The sequence below is a fragment of the Cygnus olor genome, chromosome 14 (assembly GCF_009769625.2).
Source record: "Cygnus olor isolate bCygOlo1 chromosome 14, bCygOlo1.pri.v2, whole genome shotgun sequence".
Classification (NCBI taxonomy): domain Eukaryota; kingdom Metazoa; phylum Chordata; class Aves; order Anseriformes; family Anatidae; genus Cygnus; species Cygnus olor.
Window position 1 is genome coordinate 19128944 of NC_049182.1, and position 13964 is coordinate 19142907.

The following is a 13964-nucleotide window of genomic DNA, read 5'->3' on the forward strand; positions in this document are numbered from 1 at the left end:
TCAATCTAACATAATAATAGTGAAGCCCTGTGGTCCAATGATGCATTAGATTTATGAAAAGCTCTTTTCTGTTTATCTGATACAAACACAAACTTGCTCTCAAAAACATTATATAACTGTTAATCCATAATACATTTGTCATGTCAGTTGAAAGAGCGATCTGCAGTGACTGGCATTTTTTGGATGAAGCAGGTCTTTATGGCTCTCTTTTCCATTTCTGGCAACTTTCTTTCATACTGCAAGCATTATTTCTTTGATATAAAATGTTACAGCATAATTTTAGGCTGTGATCCATATCCTGCTAATCAATGTAATTGCCCTCCTTGTTCCTCCCTGTCTCCTTTCCCTTTTCCATTCATGTTAACCACAAAATATTTTCTCTGAACTGATGTGACTGAGCTGGAATTTCTGTACAGTATCACCATTAAAAAAAAAAAAAAAAAAAAAAAGACTTCCTGGCAGATAATTACAAAGCAGATAACAAACTTTGTGACTGAGATTTCCGTAATACTCAGTTTACTTCGTAATGTTTATCTCCCCAGTCAAACCTTCCCTGGAATGGCTCTTTTCAGTGAATCAGTGAATTCCACATTGTCCGTATAGGACATCAAGAAGAAAAATTGCTGCTGCTGCTTTCAATTAGGAAAAAAAAAGTTTTATAATAACAGAATTAAATATTAGAGGGGATTTGTGTTATTTGATGCCTCCTTGCCTTGCAAGCAATGTCAAAATGAAAATATCAGGTGAAAATTTGGAAGGACATTTTCTTAGTTGTAGTTCTTGATAGGGCACATATCTGCATGTAAGTGCTACCACTGCATTTTCTCACAGTACTGTTTTTCAGAAATAAGCTCTACCCTGTCTGAAATTTTGCCCTGAAGTCAATTTTTCAGAAATACAAAACCAACTTTTGAAAACAAGGTATAGACCTCATCTTGCTTTGATAGTTCTGCAAGTTGCTGCTTTGTATTGATAGCTTCTGAAGGCATTTTTTTACATATGCCTACAAGTAGGATTTTTTTTTTTTTGGTGGATCTATCACCTCCTTTAATAAAAATTATGCGAGGCAAGATTGTGTAAAAGTTTCCTGTGCATATGCCGGAAAGACAGGATTCCTTTCTCCAGCTTCAGAAGTCTGGGGCATGTACATCTGTAGCTAAGCCTGTCACTTGGCAGGAATGAAGTAACTTCAAAAGAGAAAAAGTTGTTTTTTTATTGCTGACTTTCTGATGAGCTTTCTCTTCTAGCCAACAAGACTACTTTTTTTTTTTTTCTACAAAAATCTTCAGGTGAAATAACATTTAAAAGAATACTACTGAACTATGTCACAGCTAATCCATCCTAGTTAAGTGCATTGGCATGGCTCTCTAATGCAGTCAGTTTCTATCCTATAAAGATAGAATGAGTTTAAACAGTAACAGAGGTTGCTAGTAATATAGGCTATCTATGAAAAACCAAGGGCAATTTTCCCATTGTCAGTGAAAGGATACGAGAGGAAAACACTTGCCATCAGTGGGCTGTAGCATCTCTTTTCCGGTAAAGGGAAATATTTCCCAAATGTTTTTGCTGGCTGCAATTGCAGCACTCTCAAATAGAAGATAGACTTGAAACATGGAGGAAAAATGCCAAATTCTACCAAGTGCGTGCTGGATGTTGGAGTGCCATCTTCCCTCTTGTTTGTTTCTTGTTTAGGATATGTCTCTTCATGGGAAAGTTCACCTCTGATATAAGAATGCCTACATATTCCCACCGTAGTATACTATATTAAAAAAAATAAGCATAGGCCTGCCTGAGAGGGCTTGATATAGATAAGTAAATGGTAGTTCATCTCAGGTACACCGAATCATTTGAACACGTTGAACTCTGCACTTGGAAAGGACTCAGCAGCAATCCTTGCGTATCTGCCTTCCCAGGACAAATTTCAGCTCTTCATTCCTCCCAATAAAAGGAAGAGATAATTATATTTGAAATACTTTCAGATCCCTGGATACCTTACATTCTAGATATAAGAATGGCTATACATTAGATATAATACAAGCTAGATACAAGCAAGGGCTATCTCTCAATGCTTACCACAATGTAGGCTAAATCGTGAGCACTCTTTGACTTCCCAGAATTTGTTTAGGACAGAAACGTAGCACTAGTCTTAGCAATGGGGACAGGTTCATTCACTGATGAAATGCAGCAAGAATAAAATAAATGAGCCTTTCAAAACATGAAGGATGGCCTTAGGCTGTACGAGATGTAATTAATGGCTGCTTATTGTAATAAATACATTGCTGTAGTGTTTACAGCATATGTAAAATCCTCTTTCTGAGGCAGAAATAGTAAATAGCAGTAGCAGTCAATAGCATTTCACAAATAATATCTTCTTCAGGGTACCATTACAAAGCTGTTAGGCAAAATACGTTTCTTTTCCATGAATACTGTGGAGCACTCTTTTTAATTACCAGAAGTTGGATATTTTAATCTATGTGCCAAATGGCAAGGAAAAAAATATTTAATGACATTGTCCCTTTGAATCAGCTGATAAATGTTATCAAATTGCGCCACATACTGCAGAAAGATTATGATTTCAGTCCTCCTTTTGTTGCAAAGAAATTCTGATTTTTTTCAAAGAAAAAAAAAAAAGTCCTGATGACAGTGTGAATGATACCATTTCAATTTACAGGGTATTGTTCACTTCAGTCTTTCATCAAACATAAGAAACTTTCTCAAACTTACATTCTATCATATTTTTATGGGAGATGTGCAAAGGCTTTCATGCTTTGCTTAGTGCTTTAAATGTTTCAGAAACTTTGAAGCAGGGTTGTGAAATAATGTGACCACTGTGTCTAATCTCCTATGTTAGCACCAGCTACACATTTCTCATCTCACACCTGAATGTAATTTGGTGTCTGATTGACACATTTCTGTACAGTTGTTACCTTTGCTGTAAAAAGATTCTAGTGTAATCACTTATGTATTGCTTTCTGCCTTGTTGTTTTGTTGTATTTTTTTTTGTTTTTGTTTGTTTGTTTTTGTTTTGTTTTTTCCCAAATGCAGGAACTCAGAAACGGAGATATCTAAATATGCATTAACATTTTGCATGTCCTTTGAGACCATAATATCTCCATGTGAAGGTCAGAGTGACAATAGTTTGGACTGTGGGAAGGAGTGCCACTCCTAAAAGGAAGAATAAGATAGGTAACAATTCATCATAATTTCATATAATGAATGTATGTCTGTAGCTGTGGGAACCTTGAGGGGTATGTACACAAGGAGGGAGTGGATTTGTCCCAGGCTAGGATGTCCCCAGGATGTCCCCTGTAAAACCCTTTGGGAATTATCAGGGTGAAAATGTGTTTGCCCCATGGAGAGCTGCCCACAGGTTTAGCTAGGAGTAATGGAATGAAAAGGAAGAGGGAAAACAGCTTCTTGAAACTGAGGCTTCTTAGGCCTCCACAGGAACGGTGGTAACAGTATTAAAAGACAGCAACTTCAGAAAAGTCTGGATGATGAGACACTAAAACCTTATGCTGCTGTGATTATATAGCAATAAAGGCAGGCTGTCATGGATATTCCTCTGTATTCCTGAACCATTTCTCCAGGCTCCCTCCTATATAGTAGGTTTGGGAGTTTAAGGGCATGGGGGGGTTCTTTTAGTCCCCTTGTTTCAAAGTCTGACAAGCACTGAGCTGAAGCAAAGCCATGTACTTTCCTTGTATTTGTCATCATGTTACACCTTGAGCAACTGTAGCGTAACTGAGCATAATGCAAAATTCTGCAGCTGTGGCTGGTGCTTCCCTGGCATTTCTGATCTCTATCTGTTGAAAAATCCCACTTGGAAATGAATCCGGCCACTGGAATTTGCTAATTCCTTTTTGAAGGCAAGTATTTCTGAAGTGGCTGACAAAGGTGAGTTTAAGCAAAACAGTAATAGCTGTCAGATGCCAGCACTGGAGTTATCATTTCTTGTAATCTCTGTGCTGGAGTGGAGTAGATGACAAATCCCAAACGTAATGGTGATGGAAATGTCTACATCACCTGGATCTTTCGGAATGTGTGTTGCAGTACTCAGGCTTCACTACCTAGATGGAAGAAAACAAGTTGTTTCAGTAAATATATGTCGAAAAAATCCGCACTTCATGGGTTCTTTCAGTGACAGCTCCATGTAAAAACATATATCAAATGGGTGTGCACCTCTAAAATACTTTATAATTCTAGAAAAGGTTCTGTTCTAGAGAAAGGATTTTATGAAGCTCATTTAGAAAGAGTTGGGACAAATACGTTAGATATATTGCCAGAAGAATGCAATATTTTTAACGGATTTCCTACCATACAGAAAGTAACTGGTATAAAACATCAAAGTGCCATTAAGTTGCAAGGATTCTTGTAAGCACCTGGCTGAGATAAGAAAGCTGTTGTTTTACAGAATGCATCTTTTTACTTCTTTCCTGCTGGGTCACAGCCTAACATTGATGGCAATTTCAGGCTCCTTTATGTTCTTACTGATCCAGAATTCTAAGTATTATGTTTGATTCTCCTACTTTTTCATTGCCAGCACTGAAACTCATGTCAAGAAAGCCATCAGCTTGCTGTTTTGCTCAAGCATCCAGCTACAGAATATACCTCCCATAAAACAGTACCTTAGTTTAGTGTGGATCATGTTATGAATTTGTGATTTGTGAAGCTGTAGAAAAAATTTCCCAGGGGAAGTTGTGGAAGACATGCTGCTTTTTATGCGTAAAGCTACCTCAATTAATCTCCTTTTATTTTTAGTAATATGCCTGAAACCGTTGCATTTTTAATTTGTAATTTGAAATTAGTTTTAACCTACTTTGATGTATCACAGGTACAGAAATAATTTGGTGCTCTGGCAGGTTATGTGTAGCTCATATATGCCACTGTTATATAAGTCTTCGTGTATATATATTATGTGGTTAAAGACGTGTGTAGTACTGTGTGTATCTGAGCCACCAAAGATCACCACTTTGCCACTGTTCAGATCTCATTATCACAGTGGCAGCTGCTTTCCCGTTCAGTAGCTAATCTTTTCACAGATGAATACAGTTACTGCAAACACAGTGAAGTCATCTAAAATCAAGGAAGGACTGAAGGCTGGAATTCCAGTATGTGGTACACAGCGAGTTCTGTTAAAAACTCCTTTCCCTTGCTTGTTCTGATATTTCCCCTCCCTTGCATCTTCCCAGTAATTCGTAGTTTCATCATTCCCTATTGAGATAACACGGCATTAAGTCTGGATTCATTGAGTATTTGGAGTAATTAAGCCAGTGTTTCCAAGTTTTGATAGGTGGCAATTAGCCTTTCTCCTCTCATCACAGAGGATCCCAAGGCACTGCTGAGCAAGCTGAACTCTGCATTGGTTTTCTGAGCAGCTAGTGATAGTGCATAAACCTTGCTTGTTGCTTGCTGCTAAAACAGTGCGCTTCAAGCGTGTTAGTGAAATTCAGTAGTCTACTTTTTCCCCTTCTGTGACTAAACTGCATACGTCATTTTAAATATGGTTTGTTTTTCAAAGGAAATCACATACCGCATACAGTAAAAAAAAAAAAAAAAAGGCATTTTGGAAGAGGAAGCTGACAGCAAAAAGAAAAGGACCCGCCTGTAATAAAGGTGTAAACCATTTCAAAGTATCAGTTTGAGATGGGTTCATTTAGTCTTGCACAAATGTGTACAGATCTTCTCAATCTGCTTCAAACATGGTTGCTATCAAATAAAGTTTAAGCGAATTCTTTAGTGAACTAATCTAAATGGCCATTGTCCAAGCTTAAATAAAAAAATGTTAGCCGCACAGCCTAGGTGAGGTAGGTTCAGTTCATGGGTTTTGTTTAGGGGAACTTTAAAGTTGCACAAGGTCAGTGTATTTCTTTATTTGCTCTGTCATGTGTACTGCCTCACCTTTATATGGCAGCTTCTGGTCCACAAGCTCCTGCTTTTGAATTGGGATTTTACGGTGTTTAAAATTGAACATAATAGCTTACAGACCTGTGCTGCTGGAGCCTGACTGTCCTGGTCACTGGATTGCAATTGCAGTTGTGAATGTGTGAACAAGTCAGAAGACATGTGTTCAACAATAATAGGATTAGTATTAGGAGGCTGAGCTCCTTTATCTCACGACCCAATAAAACACCCATTGTTTTAGTGGTGTTTGGCATTTTTTCATTTAAATCAGATTTCTATGGAGACTCTAGAAAACTGTTATGGGAATGTAAATGAGATTAAATTGATGTTGCAGTTCTTTATTATCTGAGCTGTTGAGATTCAACACCTGAGCTGGTCCCTTTGTAAGTAAGTGTGAATAGAAAAAGCAATATAAGAAAGTCTGAGACTTTAGAAGAAAAATGCCCGAATAGATTTGGTGGCAGTTTATGACTGAAGAAAATAATACAGACTTTGTGGTGGAAACGCCATTGTTCGCATCTGTTAAATTGGCTTTATCTATATTAGTTTGCTGTTATAACACAAAGAAAATAGAGGTGGGCTTTCTTTTTTTTTTTTTTTTTTTCCCAGAGATAGAAATGGATTTTTCCTTACTGAAGATTTTGTTGTGTCTTATTCTATGCATTCTCTGTAGAAAGTGCTGAGCTCAAAGACTGAACATGTAATGGACTGAACAGTAGTACCATTTGCTGCTTTAAACCTCTGCTAGTAAGACACAAAGTGAATTTTCTACCAGAATGGAATAGGTTTTCAGTCATTGTCATGCATTTGTCTTTCAGCCTGACATCCTTGCTGCGAATGGCTTTGTCTGTGGACTCGGCTTTGTACCGTTGGCAGCGACTAGGAGCCATAAGTCTCTCCCAGACTGTACCAGAATCAACTCCACTGCTATTTTCTGCCAGAGATAGATCAAAAGTCAACTTTAACAAGTGGAGGGTTGTGTTTCCGAACAATGGGAGACAGCAGAGAGACTGGGACCAAGCTTCTAGGTTTTATTCTGGAAACAAGATACAGACTACAAAATACACATGGTTTACTTTTTCGCCCAAAAATCTTTTTGAGCAATTTCACAGGTAAAAAAAAAAATCATTCAAGGATGCATGGCATATAAGAGTTGTCTCTGAAACAGTGATATTGGAGCATGACAGAGAAGGGCTGCTTTTATAGGTGCCTTGTTTCTAAAATTTAGGTGATGATTCTTTGGAAACAAATGTCACCTGATTTATACTGAAATGAAGATTTAAAGCAAACAAATGCTAGGTACCCTAACCTGTGCTGTGGCCAGATTTACTGCTTGAATGCTGGAGCAGTTTTTCTGTAAACATTTCAAGTTTCATTTCAAGATAAATGGTAGTGTCATATCCATCTCTAACTTTTAAAATCTTTATATTAGATTTATACCTTCATAATTTGATCTTTCCATTTTCCACATGTGGAATCCTTTATGGATTCCTGATGCAGGCAGTTCCACAATTTTGAACACGTTTTCTATACCCATCCTTTTACATTGTTGTTGGTGGGGTTTTTTTTGTGTTGTTTTTTTTTTTGGTTGTTTTTTTGTTTTTGTTGTTGTTTTGTATTGTGTTTTTTTGTGTGTGTGGTGGTGGTGGAGTTTTTTAATTATCTCTTTTTAGTTAGCTTCTGAGTTTGTGTTTATTTTCAAGACTGAGGTGGGGGGGGATCCTTAAAGAAGTTTCAGCTCCTAGAGATTAAAATAAAAGTGTTTATAATGCATGGAAATTTGGATGTATGTATAATATTATGAAAATATATAACTCAGCATTTTCTAAAGAAAAAATAAGCATCTAAGTTAAATAACTGATTAATCCATTCTGGCAAAGGATGAGGAGGTTAGAGATGTGAAATGATTAATATTCCTTTGACACAAAATGGGGGAATTGCATCAAGAAAAATAGAAGTTCTCATTTCTGACCACTTTAATTTCTTTTGTACCTTTTCAGGCTAGCTAATCTTTATTTCCTCTTCCTATTGGTTGTAAACTGGTTCCCACAAATAGAAGTCTTCCACAGGGAGATTACTATGCTGCCTCTGATTGTGGTACTGCTTGCCAGTTTGATTAAGGATGCTATTGAAAACTATAGAAAATACCGATTTGATAAGATGATAAACTCCTCTAAAACCAAGGTCTATGACAAGTAAGTATACTACACCAATTATTTTCCTTGTTTTTGATGTGGTGGAAACTGCTCATCTTGATTTTGCAGCAGTTCCCTTACTGACTCATTGGAGTACAGTAAGTTTGTAAAAGGTGTTACAGAAGAGTTTCTTTCTGCTTTTGAAAGTGCCTTGTTTAACTCAGTCAGGGTCATCCTGATATCATTGAAGTTTTATTTCATATCACAGTACTATGTGCGATACACAGGTTTTCATTCCAAGTTTCCAAACCAGTCTTCCAACACACACAACATCTTCTCCAGGTTGCAGAAGGATCTGGAGGAAATATGAAACGTATCCATGGAAAGGATCACTGGGGCTGTTTAACACATTGAAAAAATGTCTTTCAGAAGTTTCCTGCTAAAATCATTAATACAAAGATTAATAATCAACTGCATTCAAGGTGAAGCATAACCAGGAACTGAAAAAAAAATTTATAGCATTTCCAGTAAACACAGGTGATCAATACAACACGTTTTCACTCTGGAGATGGTACAACACCCACTTGCAGTAAACTATGATGTTTGCCCAGTACTGACTCAGAAGGAAGAAATATTTTCATGCGCAATTCTTATTGCAACATTTTGATTTCATCAGAGTTTCTTGTCCAAGTAATAACTTGACATGAGACTGCCTAGCTTGTCACTGTGTAATGCAATAGTGCTTTGCTTTAAAAGAAGTTTAAATATTTGGGTCTCTTCCTTTTTTCACTTCTTCTTAAGCTCAAGCCATAGAGGAAAAATTACTATGGCTGGTACACATTTATTAGCTCTCTTGGAAATTACATCTCATCTAGGCTGACCACTTAATGTGGCAGTGACACAGAGTCCAGTGCGGAAGAGAAATGGGAGGCTGGAAGGGTTTACTGGGTGAGAAAGGGACACTTGGGAGTCCAGAGGTGTGTCTGTCAGAGAAGGATAAGGCTGTGGGGCAATCTAGGTAAACTGCCCTTATATCGTTTATGTATACTTATAATTCTCACAACTAGGTTTGGTTGGTTGAGGGGGGGAATGTGTTTGTTTTAATAATCCATGTTATGGGTGTGAAAACAAATAGTAGATAGAGGAGGTGGAAGAGAGGAATACTGTCTGTACAGAGGCTTATAGTTGGCTTCTGTTGACTTCTGTACGCAGAGCTCTGCCCATTACCTTTGAACTTCCTGGCAGCTCACAGGCTTACAAAGTGATTCAGAAACGCTTGGAGTGAACCGTGAAAATTGTATGTACAATTAGGCTCATCCCTGTTCTGTGTTAAAACAGAGACACTTCATGTGAGCAGACACATGATGCCAGGGAAATGCTCTGAATGGAGCCTCCGGGCATATTGTAACAGGAATAACAAAACATTCAGGATGCTTTTGTCGTGTATGATGTGCAGGCTTCCCGGCAGGCTCTAGGACCCAGTGTAGCTGGGTCAGGATGATACCTGTCCCTGGGCAGGTGGAGGTTGGAGCCGAGTGAGAGGCAGCCCTGGGCTCCAGACAGCTTGACTCTTCTCTCCGCCATTTTGGAGTTTATCTGGACTATTGAACTCTTCTAACTTTGTTGGTATTTAACTTGAGGCTACTTTTTGAGAGGAAAACAAGATGTCAAGGAAAAGTTTTCCAGGCTGCTTCTCTAGGATGATATGGAAAAAACACTTTTTCAAGGAAGCCTGCTGCCGATGTGCTGCTTCAGACACAGAAATCCAAAATGAAGAGCTGGAGAAGAGAGGAAAATTAAAGAAAAGAAAGAAGAAAAATGAAAATAAACGAGTGATCATCTCCAATTTGTCCTTTGGAAGTACAAAGTGGAAGGAAAATCCAAACAGATACTATGACTCCAATAAAATCAAGACAACAAAGTACACCATCTTGACTTTCTTCCCTAAAAACATCTATGAGCAGTTTCACCGCTTTGCCAATATTTATTTTGTGGTCATTGCGCTGCTGAATTTTGTGCCGGTGGTGAATGCTTTCCAACCAGAAGTTTCTATGATCCCGATTTGCGTTATAATGGCCATGACAGCCATTAAAGATGCTTGGGAGGACTTTCGGCGGTATAAATTAGACAAAGAAATCAATCATATGGGCTGTTACATTTACAGCAGGTGGGTTTTGTACAGCTTTTATTGTGAAAAATGTTGGCTTAAGATCTTTTATCAATGGTGATTTTTTTTGTTTGTTTGTTTCAGAGTATTAATAAATGCCTGCTAGAAAATCACAGTGATTAAGAAAATGGAGAAAAGTCTTAGTAACTAGATAACACCTGATATTTCATACAGGGAAATATATTTCTGTTTTCTTTAAACCGGGTGTTCAGACTGGGAAGGAAAACTTGAGTTTCATGGTATTGGAGTGGCTATTGGCCTCTTAGACATAGTGTGCAGTGAAAACAGGTGCTTAAATAACTACCAAGCCCTGGATTTCTAAGAAATTTTCAAGAGAGCTTAATTCTATCAATATAACACAGAACAAGATCTGCACAATCAATATAGCACAAAACAAGATCGATATAGTACACAACAGTAGCACAGAACAAGATCTGTCAAGCTAATGTGTCCTTATTTGCATCCTTATATGCCAAGAAACTTTTGGAAACTGTAGCCCTTTGAGCTACTTTGAATTTTATGCTCCAAATTGTAGGCTTGCTTTCAGGTGTATTTCATTTATTAGGTTGTATGTAAAATAAAAATTGCGTATAAACACAGTTTAAAAATAGGAGATAGTAATATATGACTGGTCATCTCTAAATGAAGTATCTATAAGCATCTGTGCCTCCTTCTTCAAAATGTTTCATGACCTCTTTCTTTTAGGACATTAAGGAGTTTGAAAAATATGTTTTAATGTATCAAAGCTGTTCTCTCTGCAAAGTAGAAAATGACTTCTTCTTGTTAAAATATCACAACAGTTTGTCAGAAGAGCAAAACTTTCCATTTCCCTGAACGTTGCTTGTCATCCCTCACATTAATCATCAGCATTTTATATAATGTACATTCTTACAAGCACTATCTTGCAGAACTCTGGCTTTTTGTCACCTACTTCTTTCATTACTGTTTGTTTCTCTTGTATGTGTTTGCCAGCTTTTTTTTTGGTTTTATACCCTGCTGGTTAAACAGGGAAATAATGGATTTGCTTGTTCGGTGGCTAAACTTATCCCCACATATAGATAATGATTTGTCAGAAACAAAGTCTCTCCTCTTTTTGCAAACTAGTCTGGAAAAGCAGACATTCTCCAAGTTTCTAAATATTGTTCATCTAAGATTCCTTTTCTGTTCCACCATGAAAACTACCAATAATTCCTGCTCTTTGGGTGCTAAAATTACCCCTTTTTCTTATATTTCAGGTTGCTATTTAGCTGGAATTTTTAATCTTTCCAGTGTTTCATTAATCCATGAGGCAATGGATTATTTGTTAACCTTTTCTTATTAAGACCAGTATGACAGAGAATAATAGGTGGTACAGTAGGTACTAATGAATGGATCTGCATGGGATTCTTACTTCCTCTTGACATAAAGCATTAATTTTATATCTAAAAGATTTATATCTAATTTATAACTTAATTTATATCTAAAATTAATTTATATCTAAAAGATTTTTACCATAGGAATGTGAGAAGTGGGGAATATGATAAAAGATTGTGTTTGCATAAGAGAAAAATGCCTATTATGGATTTACAATGTACATACAGATCCAGATTCAAGTTGCAGCCATGAGTACTTTCATATACAGAAACTTGACATGGCCCATCTTAAAACCGATCATCCCATTCCATAAAAAGGACTTTGATCTGTGAAGAAATATTGTGTAGTATCTTGTATTTTAGCAGAGTTTTACGGTCAAAACCAGTGCTGTAAGGGAAAGGAAAATAAGGAGGGCTTCAGACTGTACCATTTATGCTGTGTGGAAGAATCATGGATAATTGCAATTGCCATCATGTCTGTAGTTACAGCTTATTATATCATGAATAATTTTAATCAGGCTTCTATAGTGCTTTGGGAAGCTGATATTTCTTGTTCTACTTGCTAGCTGCAAAGTCATGGAAGAGTGTGATGTCTTCTAATTTTCTTCCATGTGAATCATCTGCTGTAGGTAATTTTTTAACACAGGTGAAAGTCTTTTTCAAAGCACTGTGAATCTTGTTAATCTTGTGGCAACTAAGAATTCTTTTTAATAAAACAACTCATCTTCCATCCTAAGATGGAAAATTAATTAGATTTGAAGTCTTGCAGAGTGTATTTCAGTAACAAGATCTCTGGTTCCTATTTCAAAAGACATACAAAGGGAGAGCTCTCTTTTCTGAAGACTGAATGTTCTCCAAAACTTTCTTGAAGACTGGGGGAAATGCAGTAACTTGGCTTCCTTCAGCATAGAGTGAAGAAAATTGAATTCAAGTAGACTGCCCTGTAAACACATTACTTCTCATTTTCTTTTCACAGAGATCAGCTGGAATGGGTAATCTGGCCTGCTAGTTAAATGAAGGAAAAGACATTTCAGGTAGCATACTTAAAGACCGTTTAATTAAAAAAGTGGAGACAGTAATATTAGAGTGTCTTGGGGAGATGCAGTAGCTTAGATCTGGTGTTTGATTGTGGACTTTCTGAATCAAAGGTTTTTGGAAGCATAATAATTGTGTACAAACTGTTGTGCTGCCAAAATAAATCACACAATACCAAAAGAACAGAACTAAAAATTCAGTTGTGGATGATACAGACTTATATTTAATTGTTTCCTTTCTCGTGGTACCCTTTAAAATATAGTTGGTCTACTTTTAAATTTTCCTAGCAATGAGGTTTCCACTATTACGAAATGTGATTGTCAAAGCATCTTCTATGATATTCTGCTTTGTTATCCCTCTTTAATTGCTTTAAAATTCCTCAAGTGACCTGGCTTCATGCAACCCTAATTATTCTTCATCCATAACAATTACAGTCTTAATATATGTGTAATTTTTAACATGTTCGCTTTGTTACGCCCAGACACTTTTTAGGTAGGATATGTATATAGATCATACTTTTCATTTTGTCAGTCAGTCCCTCCAAACCTACTTTGGTTACTTTTCTCTGAACTCTCTCCAGTTTGTTACTAACTAACTAACAGTAGGGACCAGCACTTAATGTAGTATACAAGCCTGTAAGTGACTAAAAGCCAACAGTTACTAAAAGCTATTATTTGATTCTTTCAAAGTTCTATAATGTTCAAGAAACTACTTGATATATAATCAACCTGTGGTCTGGGGGTGATATACCTCTAGGATTAAGCCGTAATAATTTCCAAATACTCCATAGCATCCAGACAGGATTGTAAATTGATTTCACACTTTAGAAAATTAAACCTAAATTTTTCTGACTATTATCAATAGACACTCAAATGCAAATGCAAGGACTTTGCACAGTGCAAGATATCAGAGCTACATGCTTGACTAAATGCACATTCATCTGGCAGCTGCACCTGTAAAAAAACATTATCTGAGCTGTTCACATTGCTTAATTTTAGGCACATAAACTCAGATATCTGAAATAGTGATTCAGAGAAGCCTAGTATATGTTCCTTGAATGATCTAGTGGTGTTCTCAGATAACTAGTTAAGGCAACAGGCATACTAAATGTTGAGAGACCCCCATTGTACTCACTGTAGAAAAATTCTTCAGTTGCTTACAGACCCTGTGGTTTTCAAGTAGTTCCCACAAGCATCAATCTCCTATTCCACTGTAGGCCCACCTAGTGTTTGTGTCACAATAAAAAGTCAGTCTGGCCTTTGTTGTTATTCTTTATTTGCTTACTATAAGGTTTTAGAACATTTAAAGACTTCTGCATCACCATTAACTCTGGGTTAGTCCTAAAGCAAGTGATGTGGAAATAAGAGAAAA

General features: G+C 36.9%; 1 protein-coding gene across 2 annotated transcripts in view; it reads left to right on the top strand.

Annotated features, from left to right (window-relative positions):
• The first annotated feature begins 3047 nt into the window (after positions 1 to 3047).
• The window catches only part of ATP10B (ATPase phospholipid transporting 10B (putative)), a 58159-nt gene continuing 47242 nt past the window's right edge, over positions 3048 to 13964 (top strand). The window contains exons 1-3 of one of the 2 annotated variants that reach the window (XM_040573651.1): positions 3048 to 3186; positions 6723 to 7016; positions 7905 to 8099. In XM_040573651.1, coding sequence (XP_040429585.1) covers positions 6742 to 7016; positions 7905 to 8099 — 470 coding nt within the window. In that variant the 5' untranslated portion in view covers positions 3048 to 3186; positions 6723 to 6741. Of the gene's footprint in view, positions 3187 to 6722; positions 7017 to 7904; positions 8100 to 9559; positions 10207 to 13964 lie in introns of those variants that run through there. The other variant, XM_040573650.1, reaches the window with a different exon arrangement.